Below are 25,770 nucleotides of genomic sequence, written 5' to 3' on the forward strand. Positions count from 1 at the left end.
AAGAAAAAGTCACGGTGATTAAATTACTTCATCCGCCCGCTGATTCTGGTTATGGGGTCACAGACGGAGTCCACCTCAGATTAGGGTTATTGGTTCCTCATTGCAGAAGATAATAAAATGAACACAAATTCAAATTTTTATATTTTTTCCAGTCCGCCATTAAAATTACAGCTGGTTGCCAACCCTGATTATGTATTTTGGCTTCTGTCTGCCAATTGCCCCCATTTCCTGTGCCAGTCTCCCAGCATCATGGGGGAAGGACAATAAGACCCCCAAAAGATACCCCTCTGACACCCCCACCATCACCATAAACACAAGCCATGTGCTCGCTGACTGAAAAACGGATGGGACTTTAAACCAATCAGAATCTGGCAGCTGTCAAATCCTGGCCAATGCCACCACACCTCAGCGACTTCCTGTCGTTCCGTTCCGTTACCATAGTAGCAGTATAGACGGGCTCTCCCCCTTCAAGATGGCGGCGCCCACGGAGCGGCTCGCCTCTGTGTGTGCGGAGCTGGAGACATGGCTGCAGGAGGGCTGGGACCGGGGGGATCCGGGGCTGGAGCTGCTCCAGCGACTCACCGACATGTTCAGGGACCCGGCGTGCCGGTGAGACCGATCTCACACCGCCTCATATTAATATAGTAACAGTGATGTGTTTTACAGCAGGAAGTGCCACAGACTACGGTGTGATGCAGTGGTGTTATTGCCATGGCAACCAATGCACTAGTCTAATCAGTAGATGTCTTTTTAAACATTGTAGCAAAGCTTGTGTCTATGACTAGAATACAATATTTAATCGATAGCATATATATAAATATATGATGTAATGTGTGTGTGTGTGTGTATGTATGTGTATATATATATATATATATATATATGTATATATATATATGTATGCAAAAAAATGTCGAAAGAAAAGCTCACCCTAAAATATCTTATATAGAAGTAAGTATAGAATATTTACATACAAGAAAGCAAAGAAATCCATGCACACTCAGCTAATAGCATTTAAAAGCCTAAATATTAGGGATTCTGTCACACTACGAGTTCCCCAATTTCGACGAGTTCTGTCTAATTCTTAATATTGGTTACTGAGTGCGCGCTGATCTCTTGCTTTGTTGTATGTTTACGTGTGTATATATATATATATTATAAGAGCTTTCATTAAAATAACATGAAAGGAATCAGATGTCCAGCGCAGAATAAAATATCTTCATACAGAGACCCTTTATCACTCCCATCACTCCCTGTGTTCCAATGGCCCTTTATCACTCCCATCACTCCCTGTGTTCCAATGGCCCTTTATCACTCCCATCACTCCTGTGTTCCAGTGGCCCTTTATCACTCCCATCACTCCTGTGTTCCAGTGGCCCTTTATCACTCCCATCACTCCTGTGTTCCAATGGCCCTTTATCACTCCCATCACTCCTGTGTTCCAATGGCCCTTTATCACTCCCATCACTCCTGTGTTCCAATGGCCCTTTATCACTCCCATCACTCCTGTGTTCCAATGGCCCTTTATCACTCCCATCACTCCTGTGTTCCAATGGCCCTTTATCACTCCCATCACTCCCGTGTTCCAATGGCCCTTTATCACTCCCATCACTCCCGTGTCCCAATGGCCCTTTATCACTCCCATCTCTCCAGTGTTCCAATGGCCCTTTATCACTCCCATCACTCCTGTGTTCCAATGGCCCTTTATCACTCCCATCACTCCCGTGTCCCAATGGCCCTTTATCACTCCCATCACTCCAGTGTTCCAATGGCACGTTGCGTTCATTGATCCAAGTTTAAGTTTAAAAGGCTAATTGATGGTTAGAAACCCTTTTTGTAATTATGTTACGGCCAGAAATGTCTTTGTTTTCCATGAAAACAGCTGAGTGACCCCAAAAGTTTGCACTGTAATGAATATCTATATAATGTATATTTTATGGGACAACGCGCTCTGTATCGGTGAAATTAAAATCCTGAGTCCCTCTTTGTATAGTTTGGGGAGCTGATAAATGTTTCTTATATTATGGTATAACTCGCTTCTCTTTGTGAACGTGAGAGTTTGAAGATCACTCACACTCAATTAGATTGGCTTAAAATATAATAACAATAATAAAAAAAGGTTCTACTGACCTCATGGATTAGAGTGTTTAGGCTTAAATATATATATTTGTAATATATTTCTATTATTTTCTGGGATTCTGTCCGTGGGATGCTCTGTTCAGAACATGTGGTTGCTCAGCTTGTCCTGACCTTATCCGTTTCCCTTAATAAGTATCTTGCGATTGTTTCGCGTTTCCTGACATCTGCCGCGCTCGTTTGCCAATTTACTTGTATTTGTACGGCTGGCCACGACCAAGCCGTTACATACGGTGCATCTGTGTGTCGGGAGACGGCCGCTCCCATGCGGTAAACCAGAGCTGGAGGGGAGAAAAAACACCAAATTGCTCACCGAAATTAGTCTCTTAACCCCAAAGACCTTTTGTGTATGCAATGCAGTGACTTAATGTTTAACTCCTACGGGGTTAATTACATCCGGATACTTTGTATCTTCCTTTCTCCCCTGTATTGTGTGTGTGTGTGTGTGTGTGTGTGTGTGTGTGTGTGTGTGTGTGTATATATCTATATTATTTATGCATTGACAGCATTTTGCCCCAGGAATTACTGGTGCGTCAAATCCTTAAAAAAGTAATTAAAGGTACGATCTGCAGCCTAACTCGGCGAGGAAGGTTTCCCATTGAAATCCCCCAGTGCTCATGGATTCTTGTTAGATCCCTGCCGATCTGCCGGAGCCGGTCGCCGGCGGATATCCGCCAGGGGGAAGTTCTGCGCAGGAGATGCGTTTCTTCGGGCATCCACTGGAGGCAAATATCTGGGGGTTCAGACGAGGTGTATAGACATGAATCCGATGAGCCAACCTATGCACTTTTCAATTAGAAAAAAGTCTCATACCTCCCAACAGTCCTGGTTTTTGCAGGACTGTCCTGCTTTTGGGGTCAGAGGGGAGTGTTTTATATATATATATATATAATTTTATTTTTTCTAGGGATTTTCTGCAAGATCCTATTATGTTTTGCGTTGTGGCTCCACGTAAAGGACTAGCATCGTATCCACGAAGCTTGTGGCTTATAACCGGGCTTTATAAAGCAATAATATCAACTCCGTGAAACGTGGCGCCCCGCGGGGTTATTGCTCAAATAACCCGTTTCTCTTTAGTTTATAGAGTCCTAAATTATTATTCTTTTTTTCTAGAGAGACTCGCTTCTGGGATCCTCCATAACGGATCCAGCCCTGAAAACTATTTCCGCCTTAAAATAAACTTTTTTTAATTTATTTTTTTATCGCTTTTATCTACCAAAATGTAAATTCCTCTCCGTTTCCCATGATCCCTCAGCGGAGGGAACGAATTCTTTTGAATTCAGCAAAAAGTGGGGAAAAAATGTACATTTTTGCCCAAGGAGCTCCAAGATTGGCAGTTTTTATCACTCAGGGGAAAACGGAAGCTCGGCGCAGTAGCTGCTCCTTATTTTTATATACTTAGCTGGGTACTTTTTCCCTTCTGCTTTGCTAATTCGAAATAGTTGTGTGTTGTGGCGCTAGTAGCGGCTGACCACTAATTCCTCCATCGGAGTGTTTCAGCAGAACGCCCCGCAAAAGAGCTTCCAAAGTGTGGCATTGTGAGCTCATGCCTCAGGTGAAAAAATAACCCTTCTTTTCCTTCTACTAAAAATACCCCCAAATATTTTTATAGCCTCCTTTCTATAAATACGGCCTAAGCGGCTCCATATGCTGCTTGAGTAATAGAATTATTGGGACAGGTTTTGTTTTCTCCCTATATTTGGGTGTGTATGTGTGGTTGTGTATGTGTGCGTGTGTGTATATGTATAAATGCATGTATGTATGTATGTATATATATAGCATTGTTAATAATCTTTTCATAACAACATATTTTCATCCACCAGGCTGAAAAAATCGCTATGTTTTATCACACTTTTTTACTGTTTTCCAGAGAACTCGCAGAAGACGGTGTATTCAAAGTGATTTTGGCGACGCTGTCGAGAGCTTCGCACCGGATCGACACGGCAGAGGTCGGGGCCGACGCGCTGGAGAACTCGTTTCTCCTGGTGGCCGAATGTTTCCGATGCTTGAGAAATTCTTGCGTCCGGTGCTCTCAGAATCAGGACGCGATCAGGTAAGGCACAAAATCCTTAATAATGGGTTGTTTTCTGGTTTTTAATGGGCCACTAGTTAATATTTTTTGACTGGTGATGATGCAGGCGTTCTTGCGCGTATGACATCACAGGTTGATGTCCGCCGCATTGGCTGACCCTGGCCACTTGGCAGAAGAAATGGCCCGTTCTAGACCCAGCCAACGCGTCACGTGACTTGAATAATGTTTGTATTCTTTACCGTCCTATGTAATCCGTTCTTACAGGTTCATTTATACAGAAACATCGTATCGCGACAAAAGTGCGGAGTAAGCAGATGTTTCTGCCCCAATGCTTTGGCACGTAGCGTCCTCCAGAAAATAGCTGGATGTTAGTGTGGCTTCTCTGTGTGGGGCTGAAGACTTTCCCTTTAATTAGACAGAGAACCCTTGCATGATGTTACCGCAAAGCTTAGGGAGCTGTTTAGCAGATGTGTCTATGGGATCGGGAGCCTCTGGCAACGGCGACCTTCAGGAAACGGCGCCCGGAGATAACATCGTTTCAGCCGCCTCCACCACCCAATTGTGGCTGTTTAACGCTGAACGAACTGACCGGGGCGAAGCCGCCGGTTCAGTAACCGGGTATAAAGAAAATAATGATTGTTTTAGATGATTCACCCGCCCTATCGTGTAACAATGTCGGGCGAACACGTTGGTAGGGAAGAAATAAATATGAGAAAGTCAGGAGTAAATGAAATATAGAATTTGAAATACATTAGTAGAGTATCTTTAAACATTGATCCTGAAAAACTGGCGTGAAACATTGCGTTAATTAAGTGGGTGGTTATATTGTTAATTCTGAAACTTTGTGATGTTAAAGACACACTACTGTTCAAAAGCTTGGGGTCATTTAGCTATTTTTATTGAAAACAAGGACATTTCTGGCTGTAACATAATTGCAAAACGGTTTCTAACAATCAATCATCCTTTTAAACTGAAACTTGGATCAGCGAATACAACGTGTCATTGGAACCCAGGAGTGATGGGAGTGATAAAGGATAAAGGGTCATTGGAACCCAGGAGTGATGGGAGTGATAAAGGGTCATTGGAACACAGGAGTGATGGGAGTGATAAAGAGCCATTGGAACACAGGAGTGATGGGAGTGATAAAGGGCCATTGGAACACAGGAGTGATGGGAGTGATAAAGGGCCATTGGAACACAGGAGTGATGGGAGTGATAAAGGGCCTCTGTACGCCTATGAAGATATTACATAAAAAATCAGCCGTTTCCAGCTACAATAGTCATTCACACCATTAACCCCGTCTTAACCTGGATTTCTGATCCATTTCATGTTATTAAAATGTACAAAATTAGCTTTTCTTAAAAATAAATAATTATAATAATTCTGAGTGACCCCAAACTTTTGAGCTGTAGCGTAGAGCAAATATTAAACGCGCCACACGCAGGTTAATGAGAAGTACAGCAGGAGATGCTATTTATTTTGTACTACTCAAAAATACCAAAAACCAAGCAAACAAAAGCTGCACGAACCGCGAGAATGGTTGTTTCTACTTAAGATCTTTTTTCAATGAATGTTTCTTTGTAATTGCAAATAGTCAAAAAAATACTTTTAAACTTCAAATGCTCTGAAACTGTAATTTCTTTGCAATAGAAATGTGGGCTTAATCGAAGAATCCGTTGGCCTCATCAAGAGCTTCAGCTCGTACGACGATATACAAGAACCTGGGCTCGTTGGTAAGATTATTTTACGTTTTTCCCCAAATTTCTTTTGTTTTTATGGGGCTTCCTTTTTTTAAAAGGACATCTGCTGTTATATTGATACAAATTGCGCTAAAATAAACTATTTTTATCATCTTTTTTTGATATATTTCAATATTTTTGTGCCATCAGATTTACTTTTCTAATGGCCGATCCAAAATCCATGCAGATTTGTTTGATTTTTGTTTTTTTCTAGCATATTCATCGCTTCTGTTCGCTGTCTGGGAATGATAGATTTTTTTCCCCCCTTTAACGGTTTAATTTCTTTAGGTTATTATTTTAATCTGAATTCTTAGTGGAACAACGACCTGACAAAAATCAACAGTGTAGGTAACTCTGTAAGTTACGTTACCCAAATTAAGCGCCCAACTTCTCACCCCCCCAAAAAAACAACTTTGTTTGATATGGGTGTAAAAGAGAGCTTTTTCTTCCATGTCGGTAATTGCTATTAGAGGATTACAGAAAACCGTTTTTTTATTTTTATTTCAGTCCCGTCCACCCCCTTTATTTCTCCTTGTGGCCGGAGTAATTGCTAATGAAAGTTCAGAATGTTCTACAGATCCGGCGGACAGGGGCACTAAACTGCTGCGTGCCGTTGCCAAGCCCCCGGAGCTGCGGTGGGCAGCAAAGAATATATTTAATTATGTTTCTCTGAATAGAACATCTAGGGCATAAATGCCATTAAAAAAAGGCAGTGATTTATTGCACAGAGAAGATTAAAGTCAGCCTTTCGTTTCTGTTTTCATCTTAAATCTGTCGTGCGTTTCTCCGGTTTCTCGCAGCGAGTAGTTAGGAAGCCGTTTGTCGGGGAAGCTGTGCGTCTGGCGGATATTTCTCGACGCACCCTGTTGTCGAATTAATAAAAAATAAGGTTAAGGTGAAGCCCTTAGTGAATAACAGTGGGGGCAAGAGACGGTCACCACGGGACCTTGATTGGCAGAAGGCAGATCTAAATTATCTAGTTGCCTTGAATAAAGAACAATTGGGGATAAAAACTGCCATTTCGGAGCTCCTTGGGCAAAAATTTATATTGTTTTCCCCTTTTCGATGAATTAAAAATAATGAATTCCCTGTTTTTTTTACTGGACTGTGCCGTAAGCTGCCATCTTACTGCCCCATCACGTGGGTTAAATCGTCCCCTTGGCCCTAAGACAATCTCTAGCACTAGAGGCTCACGCGCCGTCCGCTAAAACAATGCGGGGAGAGAACAGGAAGTGGCTTACAACTTCCTGCTTGGGCTGATGGAGGGAGAGAACAGGAAGCGGCTTCTAACTTCCTGCTTGGCCTGACCAATGGGATTCCGATGCCGTCTGCACTGAAACCAATGCGTCCCATTTGTGGCCATGTGGACTTCAATGTGTGCCGATGATTGACATGTTGACCAGACATCCATCTTCCTTTCCCCGAGAGGTTTTATTAGAGGAGACCCCACTAAAAATGGTGCCCACCCTAGCATAGCCCTCCCTGGCCGCGTCGCCTTCAATGTTACGTCTCGTCATCAGTTTTTAAAACCTAAAAACCTCTAAAACCGCATGATTTTTGTGTAAGAAACTCGTATATCCCTCAAGGCTGCGAATAACAACATAGCAAACGGTTTAATACACAACCTATTTATTTTATTGAAATTGGTAGTCCATGCTGTAGCTATCAGTAGCCAAAAGTTTCCAATAAACGTTCCATATCACTCTGGACCCTAACGGACCGTAGACCCTTTTTTTTTTAAATGTCCTGTGCTTCTGGTGAGCCGTTCCAGGCTGACTTTAAGAACTGGCGCTACTCCTAAAGACTTCAATGAGACAGCTAGTCGTTTTTGAGGTCACCGTCCGCACGGTAAGCGCCATTCTGCCGACGTCAGCTGCCGAGAGCACAGTTTCCATCGCTTGATTTACGGCGTCGAATCCGCGACCCTTTCAGGCTCCGCCAGATCCAAGCTTAATTTTCGGCTCGGAACCTGGAAATCCGCTCCCTTGGAAGAGTCTTTTCCGCGGCTGATTTTATATCCCGTCCCGGTTTACCGTTTGTTTCAATTTATTATTATTATTATTTTTTTTTTTTGTTTTGTTTAATTGGAAGAATAAGAAGCCAGTTCGCTTCTTCGGCTTCTGAAGCCGAGGCTATAATTACGCTGTCAGAACCGTATTTATATGACTTTTTTTTTTTCTTTCAGGAAATAATTATGGGAGTGTGACAAATATATTATACTCCTCAAAATTTAATATAGGTTTGACCGTGCTTTTTTAATGTTGTTTATTCTTTTGAGTTATTGCTGTTGTTTTTGGACACTTTCCTTTCTACGTCTGTGGTGGAGATTAGTTTTTTGAAAGCTAGTTTATAAAGCGTCTGTAGGTATTAACGGGAGCTGCAATATGTTATGTTTTATTATTCCGATATTTATTTTTTTATAAATCTATAGGAGTTTTGTCTGTAAGCCCACTGTTCCATAACGAGAGGGTAAATAAATTTTACCCTACAATTTAGGGCTGAGGGGCCGGGCAAAATCCCAAACCTTGCCAAGTTCAACACTGCAATGTTTCGGGGTTGTTTAGCCACTAAAAGACCCAGTAGATTGTAAGCTCACAAGAACAGCTCCACCCTTCTCCATTTGTACCAATGCCTCTTAACGTGTGTTAATCTTATAGTCGATATTCACTGCCCCTCTCTTTTTTGAGCATGAACAAAGTACTTGAGATGTAAGTTTAAATCAGAATTGACCTGCAGAAAAACACAGATTGTAGCGTCTAGAATAATCGGAGAGATCATTTGAGAGATGTTTTTTTAGCAGGGGAAGATGGTGGGATTTGGTGAGCAACTGGGCACGAGGGGTGAAGGGGAAGAGTGGAGTCGAGTGAGACTCCAGGTTGGGGGAACTTGAGTGTTGGGTAGATTGAAGAGGTCTCAGCAGAGATGGAGATATTAAGAACTGGGGATAGAGGAGACGGGGAATAACCAGAAGCTCACTATTGGAGATGTTGAGCGTCAGTTAGTGGGAAGCCGTCCAAGATGCAATTTCTGAGAGACAGCGAGGTGAGTTATAAGAGAAGAAGGTAAATTAGTGTGTTGTCAGCATGGAAGTGATACAAAAGGAAGGTGTACATAGTAGACTTTTCCGCTCCGCAGGGGAGGATGTTAAGTTGAGAATTGTTTTTAGTGGAGTTGTTTAGTTTACCTAATTGGATAAAAATTCTTGGAGTATTCTTTAGTATTCTAAAGGATTTAGCACCCGGTTAATAGGTGGAAAACCAGTTATTGCCGAGCTTTAGTGAGCTGGAAAATAAAACATATTTCCAGCCGTCCAATTTCTTAGGGGCACGTCGGATGCTCTATTTTTAAAAGCCTTTGAAATCCAAGCGGCCGGCCGTCTAAACCTCTCCGTGTGCAGTCTGACCATCGGAAGCTGGTGTTTGTTGTAAAATTTCCATTTCACGCGGTGAAAAAAAACCATTCCAAAAACCTGCTTTGGTTTTAAACGTAACATCCCTCATATGTGGCTTTTTCAGTGTCCTGGTCCTTCTCCTTCTGTGACTGCTCGGCCCCCCGCTCTGCAGTAGTGCATGCTTTTGCTTACCTCCCTGCACTGCTCTGCCCCCTGCCGTAGTGGGTGCGCTGCTCTGCCCCCTGCCCTGCCGTAGTGGGTGCGCTGCTCTGCCCCCTGCCCTGCCGTAGTGGGTGCGCTGCTCTGCCCCCTGCCCTGCAGTAGTGGGTGCCCTGCTCTGCCCCCTGCCCTGTAGTAGTGGGTGCGCTGCTCTGCCCCCTGCCCTGCAGTAGTGGGTGCGCGCCTCGGTCCCCTGCCCTGCAGTAGTGGGTGCGCGCCTCGGTCCCCCTTTTACTGTAGGGGCTGCCCTGCTCGGCCCCCTGCTCTGCTGTAGATCTACGCTCTGCACATGTATGCTTGCAGTGGGTGGGCAGCTGCAGGACAGATGATTTCTTTGGGGTTTTTTGGTTTCCTGGTGAATTTTCCTTTTGGGCTAAAATATTAAATATACTGCATTATTAAGCCGTTGGTATTGTTTTTATTTTATGGCTGTACAAATTCTGCCGCTGGTAGTTAGTAAACCCTTTCCGCTACACTGCGGTGCCCCACTGTTTAAAGATAAATGATATTTTAAAGAGGAGCTTCCAGGGCTTAAAATATAAAACTGCGTAAAACTTCATGTTTTGGTGAATGAAAAAAGCGGCTTTTTGGTGCCGGGGGAAACAAATGATGCCTAAAACGTCAACTTTTGATGACATCGACCTCAATTCTCCTGTAATGGTCACATTTGGTGCCGAACTTCTATTCAGAGTCAAAGTTTCGAAAAACAACCTTTTTATAACCGGTCAATTATTTTATTTATTGATATTTTTTTTACAGTGAGGGCTGTAAAGCTCTGAAGTTCACTGCTTGGCACCGGTGTCTTGAATCAGGTCGATCCGTTTAATAACGGACTGGAAATATTTTTGTAAAATAAAAGCTGATCTAGAGATTAATCTGACCGTCCTTAAATCACGATCAATACAATCCAGCATATCTTGAAAAGCTTACAGACGTCCGATTTATGTATAAATGCATAATATATAATTAATTATAATTATTAATTATTATTCATTCATTGTAGACACTTCCTGATATCTCACGCTCCCTGTAAAAAAAGAAATGATCTGTTTCCTTCTGTCGGTTCCTTCAGAAATTTCGTATCATTGAAGAATATTTATTCCGGCCCAAGCAATCGCTGAGGTCATAACGAAAAATGTCATTTGTAAAGCGGTTCACCAGTAGGATTAAATCAGGCAGTTATGACCACACACAATGTTTTAATTTCAAGAGAAATAAATAAAAGAAAGATGTTACTCATAACCACAAAACCTTCTACTAAAACAGAACTCCTCTCCATGCTGGAGCCCAATTACTATGGGAGATATATATATATATAATTATACTGGGATATCATTATTATTATTATTATTTGTCATTTTCATTAAATGTAATGCAATGTTTCATTGTGTTTAGTAGTACCTTGATTAATAAAAAAAATATATATATATATATATATATATATATATATATATATATATATAAAATTAAAAAAATATGTTAAAAATATATTTAAAAAAATTAATAAAAATAAATCTTCGGATTCTTTATGTAGGGTGTCCGCTCGTTTTGGATGTTTCATTAGTTAGTTATTCTTTTCTGAAAAATAACATACGGACTGGGGATAATCTTGGCATTTTTCTGAGACAAAAATCAGTAAATCTTAAAGAAATGCGAATATGTTATTAATATTTGTAAGCGCCCAGTATGGTATTTTTTTTTTGTTTCCATAATAAATGTTTTCTTTTTTTAAGATCACTTATAACCCAAAATATGTTGAAACGTATCTGTAACAGTGATTTCATATTTCAAAGGAATATAACTGCAGTTCTTTAAAAACAGTTACTTTATTTTTTGTAATATTTTTCATTAATGTGTGCCCGTCACCTAAAAAAAATTCAATATTTTAGATAAATGGTTGTTCAGTTATTAAATTGCATTTCTTTGGCTGATAATATATTTCCGCACCTGACTTTTTCCGGCTGTTTTTTTTTTTTATTCTTTATGTTATTTTTGTTTGTAATTGAAAATAAAATATTCTTTTTAAAGCAAGCACGCTCCTTTTCCGCAGTTCCATTTCTCCTCTTGCTTCTTTCTTTTTCTTCGATCTTCTTTCTTTATGCTCTTTTCTCCCCGGTATCGGCTCAGGCAACCAGGCCTCCCGGAGCGCCTCAGCAAAAGGGGCGGAGCCTCTGCTTCACTTGCGATGAGAGGAACCGGGGTGCAGGGGGGGGGGGTCTTCTTTTAAATACCACCTAAGGGGTTTAAAGATGTCTTCCAGGTCCGCTTCCAGTGGTGGTGCTTTAATTCTTCAAAATATTTTCCGTATCTCAGAATTCTAAATAAATGATCCTTTTTTTTTGCGTTTTCAGCTCTCCGCTGCGGCCTTCAGTTCCTTGGCAATGCTGCCGCAGGAAACCCGGATTCCCAGAATAGCATTTGGAAGCGTGCGTTCCCAGAACTCTTCTTGTAAGCATGAACGAGACGTGTGCAGTAAATCCCTGTCTTATAATTTTCAGTTTTGTGGTGGAAAGCGCATTGTAATACAGCGGCTCCTGACTGATAAGATTTATTTACGCTGTAAGTTCAAAGGTAACCTCGGCCGCAAGTGATTATCAGGAGCACAAAGACTCAAATTGCTCACCAGACTGGGGATACAGCGGAGGCAGACACGGCATTTAAGGATACAGCTAATTGACCTTAATTGTGGCCGCGCACATATTTATGTAAAAACAGCAAGAAATTATGTTCTACGGGATTTCCTGGAACAGATGTAATTGTTTTGTACCGAATATTATTATAATTATATGTATATATATATGCTTCATGGAAAACAAGGAAATAATCGCAAAAGGGTTTCTAAAGATCAATTAGCCTTTTAAACTTGGATCAGCGAACGCAACGTGCCATTGGAACACAGGAGTGATGGGAGTGGTAAAGGGCCGTTGGAAAGCAGGAGTGATGGGAGTGATAAAGGGCCACTGGAACACAGGAGTGATGGGAGTGATAAAGGGCCACTGGAACACAGGAGTGATGGGAGTGGTAAAGGGCCACTGGAACGCGGGAGTGATGGGAGTGATAAAGGGCCATTGGAACACAGGAGTGATAAAGGGCCATTGGAACACAGGAGTGATGGGAGTGATAAATGGCCTCTGTACGCCTATGAAGAGATTCCATTAAAAATCAGCCGTTTCTGGCTACAATAGTCATTTACAACATTAACCCCGTCTGTGCTGGACCCCAGTCGTTTGAACGGCAGTCTGTATACATACATTACCATCAGCTTATTTTTGTACATATTTTTTATAAATATATTTATTAAGAAACACAAGGCTGCATTATCACACGTTCTGTTAAGCTTCCCAAATCGTGATGCCGGCTGTAAAGGAATATATATTACAATATTATGCGACTGGGTTTTTTTTTTTGAGTCACGAAGTCTACTCGGGGCAAATTTCCGTACCCTGCGCTACGGCCAGTCCAAGCCATAAGGAGCGTTTTGGCCTTTGCACCTTTCCCTAGATAGTTGGTGCGTAACGTGTTCTCGAGAGGGTCTCTATAAAGAACAATTCTGATGCAAAAGTGAGGCTATCACCATAGCAACCAACAGAATAATCCAATCAGCAGTAAAAATTCCATCGGTTAATCTGCTTTTACATTAACTTGAGTTGTATTGTATTTGGGCGTTTCTATACTATACATATTACATATTACATATTTTTTTCACTATTTTCTGTTCTCTGTTGCAGAAATTGCCTGAGGAGCGCAGATGACAAGGTTTGCGGGTTCAGTTCTATGATCCTTTATACCTGCATGAGTGACGACAAAATGGGGGATTTACTGGAAAATGCGGACGTCGCACTTGGCGTTTTTACGGCCTACGGAAGGCAGCAGGATGCTGATTGGCTGTATGTATTCTAATTGTATTCCATTTTATCGCTGCTTAAATGCGACGTACGGTGTCTTTATTTATAATTTTATTTATTGATTAAGTGATTATTTATCCTTTTTTCCTGTCCTTATAACGATTCACCATCGGGCTCTGAGAGCCAATCAACTTCCGCCTAAGTGTAGAAGAAGCTTAGTAAGTTGGAGAAGACCGTGACCGTATTTAAAACCGTTTACGGATTTCTTATATATTTATAACAGTTAAATGAACTTTTTTCAACCAATTATCATTGGCTCGTTGAGTATAGCAAACTTTCACGTTCAAGAAAAAAAAATGTACAAAAAATATATATTTAAAAATGTTGAACTGAAACTCATTTACTGGGATATTTCTTTTTTATTTATTATGTTTTGCTTTGGATAAACTCATAGTATCATTACCATTATATATTTTTTTTTTTTGTTCTAGAATTTTGTTTTTGAGTCGGGATTGAATTTTTTTTGAGAAATGTGGCTTAAACCCTCTTATTATTGAAACCTCCAGCTGGTCTTCTGAACACGAAATGCCTTTATCACGAATCAAAAGGGGGGGAATTAACTACATATTACAGCGTTTCGGCGAGTGAAAGAGCCGCGGTACCAAATCCTCCCACTTAAAACACACAAAAAAAAAAAAGCGAAATAAAGGCACAAAAGTCTCGTTCAGCGGAAACGCGTTTCCTCCGTCTACATTGGGCGAATGTTTTATTGGAACCCCACACACAGGGCTCGTTCCCTTTTGTGCGCGGGGATTCTTGCCCCCGCAGACGCGGACTCCTAGTAACTCCTCTTAGCGATCTCTGAAGCCGCTGTCGCACAATGCGGTTATTGTGCCCAACTGGACCGGAGCCTGGAAATCAAGTGCTCACATGTCCGAAATAAACGGGAGACAATAACCCCCGTTAATCTTCCGCTCGGAGTTTAATCAGAAATCACTTCAGTCTACTCATGCGCCGATGTGTTTTCAAACATGGACAGAGAGTAACGAACCGCGTCGGGGGGGGGGCGCCGAGGTTCCCATATTATCCGCTAGCTGTCGGATATCGGCGCTCCTCGTCTCTGAAGTATGTGCCATTGTCTTCATGATACTTTGTATCTTAGATTAACTACTGAGAGCTGTTTCAGTCTTCAAAGTAAGCCGTCGGAAGCTGATCCCTGCTCTTTGCCCCTCGAAACGCCACCGGATTGTGTGAACGATATTGTAAAGTTCAACAAAACTCTAGTATTTGCGCTCCGTGCTTAATGCGGCTTCTTAAACTAAAGAGGCTCTTGTAAGATTTTCTATCAAAATTCTTAACACTTCTATGTAAGATTAAATTGGATTTCTCCTCTTTTTTTTCTCTTCTTTTCACGGTAATTTAGGAAATCTCCTGAACTTTTTTTTTCATACAATGAAGCTCCTTAGCCTGGTACCTTCTTGCCCCCCCCCCCCTTTTAAGGCAAAATATTCATTCAGTCACCCGGTTCCCAGATATCCTCACTTGAAAATTCTTTGATTTTTTTTTTTTTTTTTTTTTTTTTAGAAATTTCCATTTTAAGTGCTTGAAGGCCGCGAAAGAGTATTTGTGTGATGAGGTGGCTTTAATCCTTCAATTCCTAGGAAGTTCAAAGGGACTTCATGCTGGATCATTAAAGGTTTATAAAATGGATTTGACTGGTTCGTTTAATCAATTGTCCCAGAAGCTGCTTGGCTTTTCATGTCAGGGTTGGGATTGAGCGGCGACACATTTTACTTGCCCAAGGTGGGGTCTAATCTTGTTAGGGCAGGGTTGCATCTCAGGCAGATTAGCCATTTGTGGTGGTCTCCACTTTTTTCAGGGGCGCCAGATGGTTCAGTAGGTGCCGCTTTCGCATATGCCCCATCCGTATCTCACCAGCATTGCTGTACTCGCTTGATTTTAAGACAAACCCCCAAAGTTTGGATCCTAATGAAAGAAGAAAAGAAAATGCCTGAATATAAGATGATCCTATTTGCTTTCGTCACTTTCATGCTGTCATTCATTCACTTATTCACTTAATTTATTCATTCACCCTCTCCTCACACTCTCTCAATGTCTCCCTACCTTCTCTGCCAAGCACTTCTGTGTCCCCGTCTCCTTTTCCGCAGGACAATTTCTTCTCCCACTTCTCCCCAGTATCAGCTTCGTTATTCCCTTTTGCGAGAGTGCCTGGATAACGGAGCTGGTAGCGGGGAGAAGTGGGCGAAGAAAGAAGACAGAAGAAGAAGGTAGAGGGTAGAGGGAAGGAAGGAGGTAGAGAGAGAGTTTGTGAGAGTGAGTGTGAGAGGGTGAGTGACAAACCCCTAGGCCCTAGTTGGATCTGGTTTTTCCGGATGATTTTTTTTCTGAAAAAAACCTCATCTTATAAGCAAGCAAATACGGGAACTGCTGACCGTATTCCACTTGTTCCTCCCCGTCCAATTTATGCCGCGACTACAACACCTTTTAAATTCATTTTTTCAACCCTCAATCTGGAAATTTTTAGCACCCACAGGTTGTTCTGTAAACCTGAGTTGTTTTTTTTCTTAGGAACTTTTGGATGGCATTGAGCTCTCTAGCAAGGAACAATGAAAGGGTTTAATTCATGTAACCATTCCGAAAGCTCGCTATTTTCTTTTTTTTCCTCCTTCTGCCGCGTTCCCCTCCGCGGCTCGCGAGCAATTACTCGGGGAATTTCTCCAGGTTTTTAACACACGGCATAAGACACAGGCTCGAGGGCTCAAACCGCCCCCCCGACGCTCTTCCATTCTCTCTCCGCCGGCCGACATGCTTCGCGTCTGAAAGGGGTGGGCGGAAAGCGTGTTTCTATTTGTCTCCTGGCATTGTTAGAATTTTTTTAATAGCCCCACAAATGTCTGAATTGCAGGTAATTTTTTTCTTCAGAGCGGATTACGAGCTTACGTTCTTAAAACAGACGGTATGCCGATGTATAACATTAAGAGGCGGTTTATAATGAGTGATGTATAGGGATTTCTCTTAATTGCAAGCGCGGGGCAGATCCGCTCGCTGCGCGTTCGGAGAATAACATTACTTGGTTTATTTACAGCAAAATATATTCCCCGCTTTCTTGCCCTCTGGTGTTATAATGTATCGGGATTAAGAAAATAACCATTTTTTCCCTGTATTGTTATCTGTGGTTAAGTAACACAACCAGCCCCCCCCTACACACACACAAAAAAAATATGAAGATTAGCTAATCCCCCCCAAATCCTTCTTTGTCTAAACTATTGTAAAGTGATGCAAAATGCAATCTCAGGGAAAGCTTTTTAAAAAACCAAAACACTTCAAATAAATCTGCTGCCTTAAATCCTCTGATACTGGAAATGCAAGTTTTGAATTCCAGTAGGACAGATTCTGTTGGTTATTGCCCCGATTATTGAAAATGATACATCTTTATGAAATAGTTCGAAACAACAGTTTTTGCACCATAATATAAAGTTTTCAGGCAGCTGCATATCAGCCGTTTGTATGATTCTCGCTCTGTTATCTGACCCCCGATCTACTAAACCCCCCCGACTCCTTATCATACTGCCTGTGGGGAACAATAGAAAGGCTCAGTCTTAATCACCCAGTCGGACTTTCTGACTAATGAAAGTCTATGGAGGAACGGACTTCATTAGCATCGCCATAAAGCATCAGCTCAGTGTGGTGTTTGAGCCAGGAAAGTCATCCAAAATATCACATGACTGACAGCAACGGCGCCTCCAGATCTGCAGATAAAGGGAGTTTATTGGGGCAAAATGAGATAAAAGCAGGTTTTTGTCAACACCGACCGACATTAATGTATACAGCACCGGGGAGGGAGGTCATGTTTTATATTTTTCTGACTTTAATTACACAGGTGTACCGTTTTTAATGTGAATACTGTATGTGAAGTAAACAACAGGATTATTCCAATGGTTTCCATGGCAATTGCTCATATGTAGAACTTCAGCTCAGAACTTTTTTTTCAAGAATATGCCCCGTGCTGCCTTAAGACACACGGGATGGGAACCAGTTTGACCTTGGGATGTTCTTGAGTCGCCAGCGTGTTCTCTTGACGTGTAGGAGCTTTGTGTGCGGCGCTAACGTTGTCCGTTTGCGTTTTCAGACACCTGATCGTAACTGACCGTTTCCTCAAGAGTCCCGACCTGGTGAAGACCCTGTACCCCAAGCAGACGGATCCGGAAAGGTAACCCCCCGACGAGCGGCTGTGCGTTTCCCGCTCCTCAAAGTGCATCCCGTTCACATGATTGAAATACGGTGTGGTTTTCGCAGCTGGCACGGTGTCCCTAAATACATGTTCTCCTGTCCGGAATGGTTTTAAATTAGCTGCTTGCGTTACATGTTGCCCACAAACTGGCACCAATTTGTGTAAGACGGCAGGATCCAGTTTGGCGCCATCCCGAAAGAGAAAACTTTAAACGATTTAAGGCAACGTAACGTATATTTCTTTTTACATGGAAGGCGAACATTGCGTTTATTTTAGAAACCCGGAACCTACCGTCAGATCGTCCCCATCCGGCCCCCATCTAGTCGCCCGCTTCTCCTGCTGTAAAGACTCAAACCTTAATCAGTCGTTGGTCTCATCTTAGATTCAGGAGCCGTATGTCTATCCCATGCATGTTTAATACCCTCACTGTATTACCCTCTACCACCTCTGCTGGGAGGCTGTACTATTTATCTACCACCCAGCACGATATGGCTTACAATCCTATGAACCATCTGTGGGGGTGAGTTTTGACGCACACCTAATATCACACCAGAGTAGCGTGATGGATTTAATGCTTCTTTTTTGATGAGTGCAGATTACTGCGTCATTAAATAATAAAAACAATTAAAAAAAAAACTATTCTCTATTTCTGAACTTCCCGTTTGATTTAAAAGGGGAAACTTTGTTGAATGAAGTATCAGCCAATAGGAAACAGGCAATCAGTGGCTTCGAGGCGCTCCCATGAATATAAACGGGGAAAGGGTTTAATGCATATGTAGGGGTCTTTTGCTGATAAATATGTAATAAAATATTATATATATTATATTATTATTATTACTTGTTGTAATATATTGTTTTATATAGCGCCATCGTATTCCGTAGCGCTGTTCTGCCAATCATTCCCTGTTCTGTTCCACAGGATAACCTTGCTAGAGATCATTTTGGACAAAGTAACAGAGAAAGAGCCAACTTGCGCAGAAGAATCCACCAGCCTGCGGACGATTGGCGAGTTTCTGTCGGAACGTTTCCAAAACCAGTGCCGTGCCGTCCTAAAACTAATCGCGCCGGGGGATAGCGACGAGCAGGTGAGATAAGACGCCGCGTGGGGAAAATACTAACGTTACAGCGGATTTACCCTGCAAACGAGCTGCCAATGAAATAAAGAAATAGTGTTTGTTTAGCCAGAGAGGTAACGGCAATCCCGCCTTCATAAAGATTAAATATATTTATTGTTGGCAAACATTCACGATCAACAAATAACCTAACTCGTTATAACACGGGATTGCATTCTATACCTGCCATTTAAATGGATCCAGAAATCCAGCGCAGACGGGGTTAATGCTTTAAATGATTATTGTAGCTGGAAACGGCTGATTTTTAATGGAATCTCTTCATAGGGGTACAGAGGCCCTTTATCACTCCCATCACTCCTGGGTTCCAATGGCCCTTTATCACTCCCATCACTCCTGTGTTCCAATGGCCCTTTATCACTCCCATCACTCCTGTGTTCCAATGGCCCTTTATCACTCCCATCACTCCTGTGTCCCAATGGCCCTTTATCACTCCCATCACTCCTGTGTTCCAATGGCCCTTTATCACTCCCATCACTCCTGTGTCCCAATGGCCCTTTATCACTCCCATCACTCCTGTGTCCCAATGGCCCTTTATCACTCCCATCACTCCTGGGTTCCAATGGCCCTTTATCACTCCCATCACTCCTGTGTTCCAGTGGCCCTTTATCACTCCCATCACTCCTGTGTCCCAATGGCCCTTTATCACTCCCATCACTCCTGTGTTCCAATGGCGCGTTGTGTTCGCTGATCCAAGTTTAAGTTTCAGAGGCTAGTTAATGGCTAGAAAGCCCTTTTGCGATTATGTTACAGCCAGAACGTTGACCGTTAGTGTACTTTTCTCACGTAGAGAAATTGATTGTTATACATGATCCCAAAACTTTTCTCTATTAAGCGCTTCATGTCACAGCTGTTTTTTTCACTGTCCGTTTCTTTACAGGAGGCGTTAGTTGTGGTCCGGCTGCTCGACGTCCTCTGTGAAATGACCTCAAACAACGAGTATCTGGCTGGTCTGCAGAGCTGCACCTCTTTGTTAGAAACAGTAATAGGTACGGAGATGGAGAAGATAACGGGTGGATCACCTCTGGGGTGGAAGGGCTGCAGGCTTCCTCTTCTCTCTGTCTTTTGGTAGCCCATAAGGGGCCGGCCGCTAAAGAGGTAGAGCTTAAATACTGGGGGGCCCAGAGCTTGGCTGGTGTAAGCGGAGCCTTCGGGATCCCCAGAATTCCAAGGCGAGAACCTAAAGCTGTTATACAAGAATAGTGATACTTTTTAGTACAGAAAACAGACATCTTGCCAAAAAGTTAGTAAATGATATTACTAAACTTGTTTTTTGACGCAGTTTTCAAGCAAGTTGGAGGCCGTAAAATGCACCCCAAGGTCTGACGGGGAATCTTTAGGGGATTTACATTTTGACAATCCATTACACCAACACAAAATTTCCCTGTCTTTTAGATGTTTTACGCCTGACGCATCTAGCCGGGAAGCAAACGAAGAACATCTTCACGTCCGCGCACACCAGCACCTTAGGCACGGACTTGACTCACGCGGTGGTCGGATTCAAAGCTCATCTCATCCGCATGATCGCAAACCTTTGTTACAGGCACACGGAGAACCAAGACAAGGTAGGGTTATTCTCATTGTGACATCTGCTCCCGGCGCGGCATTCTCCGCCATCGCCAGCTTTACTGCCCTCTCTGCGTCGTTCACCCAAAGAACTGGAAAGGGTTTGGCGCCTTTGGACAGGTGGGAAGATGCTTTGGTCCCTACGACGGGACGGTTAAGATCTGCTGTACCATTTAGCGCCAAAACCGAATGAAAACCTGAATAAATGAGGCTTTCGGCCGGGTTTTCTGGCGATTTTATCCCCTATAGCTGATTCTGTAACATCTGCCTGTTCTTTATGAGGTCACCAGAAACCAACTTGACCTCAAAATTAAAATCTATACGGAAGGCAAACATTTATTCACCGTTCTGCGCTCGGTGGAAGTCTTTTGATGGCACTTTCATAATTGTTTGCCAGGGATTTAGCGTATCACGGCGTAGCTCCTTGAAGTAATGCTGGAGGGGTTAGTTTCTCACTGCAAACGGAAAAGATTGGGTAAATACAGAAAAGGGCTCTTATGCACAGATCTTCACTTATGCCCTCAAAACCTTAAAGCAAACCAGAAGCCGATCCCAATTAGTCAAATAATTTCTGATGGAGCAATGACAGAATATTTGAACAACATTTTCTTTTCATTTTTTCCCCCCCAGAGTCATTCTTTTTTTCCTAGATTATCTTTTAATCCTTCCTTTTTTTTGAATGGAAAAAAATGAACATTGATGAGGTCAAGACAGTTCTCCTAAAAAAAAAAAAAATCTCTTAAAGGATTTTTTTCAATTAAAATAATGTTTTACTGATCAGTGAAAATTCACATTAGTAATGGCTGCAAATGTTGCTAGGTATTGTGTGGTATCGATGGATTCTTCACCTTTTATTTTCTTAAATTTATTTTTATAAATTTATTGTGCATTGTTGATCCACCCCCCCCCCCAATTTTTCTTCTCCTTCGACCGACTATTACAAAGGATGGCATTTAAAAACCAACTGGTTCCCTCAATCAGCCTATTATGATCCGGGATCGCAGGTGAACCTTTACCTTAAAGGAACACTTAACCCTGCTTTTCGTTTTAAACACATATTGGAGTCCATTTTGCACGGACTCCGATGCATTTTACCCCGTGCAAATCAGTGCAGGCGTTCTTCAGTTACTAGCCGTAGAAGATCAGACATCTGTCTCATTTAGCTCCGCCCACAGCTGCCTGTACTGAAAGCCAGGGGTGTACTGCAGTACACTTCTGCACATGCTCAGTAGAACTCCCGGTCTAATATTCCTTAAAACTTCCTATAGTCTCCGCCTTTTTTCTGGCAATCGTTGTAATTGTTTTTAAGATTAAGATGGGGCAGAACTATCATTATCCAATCCTTGAAGTCCCTTCTCCTCCTCACTCTTATAAAGGCCGCCTGAACCAATCAACAACAGTCAGCAACTTAACAATAGGGGAGAGATAACTTAATGGGGAGGAATAATCATGGAGATCCTGATAACAGGAAGCCGCGATGGCTACTCCGATGTTATACACCTAAAAGGGGGTTTCTGATACATATATGTTGATAAAACCACTATATGGGTATATACAGCATAAAATCCCCCCAGGGTTTCCTGACGCCCCTGCGCGTAGGTCACGAAGCCGTCTCTCACAGGGCGAAGGAATTAGCAGTTGGGAGCCGAGCGTGTCTGCCAAGCTTACCGAAGTCCTGAAATATTTCCACCCTAGAGCTGTGTGCGCCGCGGTTGGCTGTGAATCACACCTTTTGTCTTTGTGCGCTCTTTTTCATTTTTTTTTTTTCCCGGAAACCCAGAATAGACGGCGTTATATAAAATGATATTATGCAGATTGAAGATGGTCACACCTGAATTTTAGGCAAGATTTTGCATGTTTAAAATTCCTTTTTTCCCAGCAATACAATTATTTAGCACGTCATATTCCATATATCATGCCTAGCAGCATTCATTTATCCTCTGGAACGGTCAGATACAAATTAAAATTCCATTATTAAAAGGTATGAAAAAGTATGTATGTGTGTGTATATATATATATATATGTGTGTGTGTGTATATATGTGTGTGTGTGTGTGTGTATATATATATATATATATATATATATATATATATATATATAATATATAAAAACACGCCCGCCTTCTCCAGTTCTCTGGGTCATGGTGCTCTGTTTCTCGGCTGCAGGAGCGGCATTTAGGCACACCCACTCCCCGCCCCCTAATCCCCTCCCACCTCCACAGACCATCTGTGGCCGCTCCTCTCCAAACCAGTCCCGCCCAGGAGGAAAGGCTCCAGGTAGCCTGAGCCAGGAAGTTGCCGGCTATGGATATCGGTGACATCACACACCTTGTTACATTATTTGACAATGAGAATAAGAGAGATTGGCGACGGATAGACCGAATTGATTATTATTATTTTTTTCTATTTTTTTTTTAAAGAAAATATTCTCAAATTTCTTTTAAAAAGAATCAGAGACTTTAATCTCTCTGCATTCTTTAACCTGGCTGTAACTACTGTTGTGCCAAGAGGGGGAAAGAATAAAAATGATCCGCGGGTTCAGACTCCTTTCATGTGGTTACTAAAACGAAGATGGAGATCCGTAATGCCTTTAAAGTTCTCTTTTTTTTTTTTTTTTTTTTTCTTTCTTTCTGCATTCCAAAATAATGCGCAACATGACAGATTTTGCAACTGAAATGCCAGCGGTGAAGTGGGGGCCGTCGGGGCGTCAGTGCATTCTAATCGACAGCGCCTTTAAAGCAAACGTGTCGTGTCCGGAGCGTTACCTCTATTAGCTTTTCGGGGGCCGCTTGCGGGACCTGGTCTGCTTCGCGAGACCTGAAAGCAGGTTGTGTGGCTATCAGTCATGGGAGTTGTGGTCATCCGCAAACACGCAAATAGAAATAAAATATCAAATTGCGCCGTGGGTTCTTTTGGATTCTGCGCCGCGTATGCTGGAGCGTGTAATGTCTCCTAACGCGTGTATTTCGCGTGTATTTCGAGCCGCACGTGGAAGGCACCGGCGGTAATTGAAAGGCGAGTCGATAAGCCGGTGCGGTGCGTGTGTCCGCAGGGCATTGTACGGATTGTGAGAGTCTAGTGTCACGGCTTGCACACGCCATCAGTTACACGTTATCTGGAGACAAAATATGTCACGGCTCACCTTTATAAATCACCGGAGAAAGAAATGTATTTCAGATCGCAGATTTTTATCTCTAAATGTCGACAAAAGATTTAATGCTCCTCTAATTCAGGAAGTATTTTTTTTTTCCTGCAGGAGAAGCTTCCGGCGGTCGGCCCTTTAAAACGCGTGGGGCAGTTTTTTGGGTTTTTTTTAACCCTTACAGGGCTAACCCGCGGAGAGCGTGAGGAGTATGGCGCTCCGGCAGCCACGTTAAATACACCCTCCGCCTAAATGGATGTCTGCCCTTCATATCACTTGCAGTTAAACATCCCCATGGTGCCAATACCTCTGATATCCCTCCCCGACCTCAAATAAAGCCCTCCCCCGCTCCGGAATGAGGCAATCACCAACCTTGTTTAAAAGCCGGAATTCCTCGGTGCGCAGTCCTCTAAATCATCAATCATAATTCAGTTCCTCCGAAGGTATTTCAGGGTGGAGCGGAACGTCGGAATATTTCTAAATAAATGATAAATGATCTAATTGGAGCCCGGTCTGCGAGGGTCAGCGCGCAACAGAATGTCTTTCGTGCCAATTGCCTGCGCGAGGAGGACCGCGCTGCGTACGCACGATCGCCCTGCCAAGCAAGTCTGTGCAGCCCCCCGGCGCGTTTGGCTGCGTTAACGAGTGTGTGATCACCGAACCCCCCCGGCACAGTAACAAAAAAAAATAATAAAGATTTCGATTGATTCTGTTTGATCCGTAGATTGTTGTCCTTGGCAGGATCTATACGTCGGATTTCCAAAGGGTGCGCTTTATCCAGCAGTGATTAAATCTGCAGGGTGCGGGGGACGAGAGCGCGCAGAAAATAAGAAAAATGATAATAAAAAAAATAACTTTTTTTTTACTTGTAAATGACATTGTTGCTGGATGGTAGGTAAGCAGCGCTAAGGCAGAAAACGGAAACTGTAGAGCTTTAATTTCTGCAAGCATAACCGGCTGTCATTACCAGTATAATGTTTAAATGGTTAAATCGGTGAGCCGGCCCCCTGTATAATGTATAGATTAGCGAGCCGGCCCCTGGACAATGTATAGATAAATCAGCGAGCCTCCCCCTGTTTAATGTATAGATAAATCAGTGAGCCGGCCCCTGTATAATGTATAGATAAATCAGCGAGCCGGCCCCTGTATAATGTATAGATAAATCAGTGAGCTGGCCCCTGTATAATGTATAGTTAGATCAGTGATCGGACCCCTGTATAATGTATAGATAAATCAGTGACCGGCCCCCTGTATAATGTATAGATAAATCAGCGACCGGCCCCTGTATAATGTATAGATAAATCAGTGACCGGCCCCCTGTATAATGTATAGATAAATCAGCGACCGGCCCCTGTATAATGTATAGATAAATCAGCGAGCCTCCCCCTGTTTAATGTATAGCTATATAAGTGACCGGGCCCCTGTATAATGTATAGATAAATCAGTGACCGGCCCCCTGTATAATGTATAGATAAATCAGTGACCCGCCCCCTGTATAATGTATAGATAAATCAGTGACGGGCCCCTGTATAATGTATAGTTGAATAAGTGAGCCGGCCCCTGTATAATGTATAGTTGAATCAGTGAGCCGGCCCCTGTATAATGTATAGTTGAATCAGTACGATGGCCTGTATAACGTAATGAAATTGGCGAGCCGGCCCCTGTAAAATGTATATAGTAAATATGGCCGTCAAATGCGTCAGAAACTCTAAAGGCCTGGATCGCCGACAGCATTGCAAAAAATATCTGAATCAGCGCATTTTCTGTGTGATGCTCTGTTTTTTAGTTGTAGTTATTGTGATCGGCCAACTGGGGGAGAGCGCAGCACGGAGGATCTGCCGGAGGATCTGCCGGGTGATGCAATGCCAGGGATTTCAGCTTTCATTAGCAGGGCTTAGTGATTTACTTAAACCTCAAGTGGAGAATTTTAACCTAAGTGGTTTTTGCATGCCTCTCTGATAGACCGGTCTGCCCAGGTCGCTGTGCAGCCTTATTCTTTTCTGTGTCCCCCAACGCATAAAATCCATGATTTCACTCATTTATGATGGATTTATTTATTAAGAAAAAAGAGAGAATTCGCCAACAGTTCTGAACACTTTTTTATTGTTATTGTTGCACAAACAGGGCTTTTGAGCGTAACTCTGGTTAGTTAATACATATTAGACAAATCTCAAAATGATCATCTATGGTAGGGTTATGGCCCTTGGGGGCCATTGTGGACATCCCTCTGCTTGCAGTTACACTCTCTCTGAAAAGTAGAACTTCCTTCCATTCCATCAAAGCCTCTGACCCCCTACTTTTAGATTATGGCTTCTTCTTCTA

At 42.5% G+C, this 25,770-nt stretch overlaps 1 protein-coding gene across 1 annotated transcript in view; it reads left to right on the plus strand.

The window, feature by feature from the left end:
• Window positions 1–461: 461 nt before the first annotated feature.
• The window catches only part of ATXN10 (ataxin 10), a 34,732-nt gene continuing 9,423 nt past the window's right edge, over window positions 462–25,770 (plus strand). Inside the window, exons 1-9 of the mRNA XM_053462713.1 lie at window positions 462–609; window positions 4,004–4,186; window positions 5,816–5,898; window positions 11,866–11,962; window positions 13,243–13,401; window positions 17,510–17,590; window positions 18,531–18,696; window positions 19,622–19,730; window positions 20,137–20,306. Of these exons, the coding sequence (XP_053318688.1) occupies window positions 473–609; window positions 4,004–4,186; window positions 5,816–5,898; window positions 11,866–11,962; window positions 13,243–13,401; window positions 17,510–17,590; window positions 18,531–18,696; window positions 19,622–19,730; window positions 20,137–20,306 (1,185 nt within the window). The 5' untranslated portion in view covers window positions 462–472. The remainder of the gene's footprint in view (window positions 610–4,003; window positions 4,187–5,815; window positions 5,899–11,865; window positions 11,963–13,242; window positions 13,402–17,509; window positions 17,591–18,530; window positions 18,697–19,621; window positions 19,731–20,136; window positions 20,307–25,770) is intronic.

Source organism: Spea bombifrons, chromosome 4 (genome assembly GCF_027358695.1).
Source record: "Spea bombifrons isolate aSpeBom1 chromosome 4, aSpeBom1.2.pri, whole genome shotgun sequence".
Lineage (NCBI taxonomy): Eukaryota > Metazoa > Chordata > Amphibia > Anura > Pelobatidae > Spea > Spea bombifrons.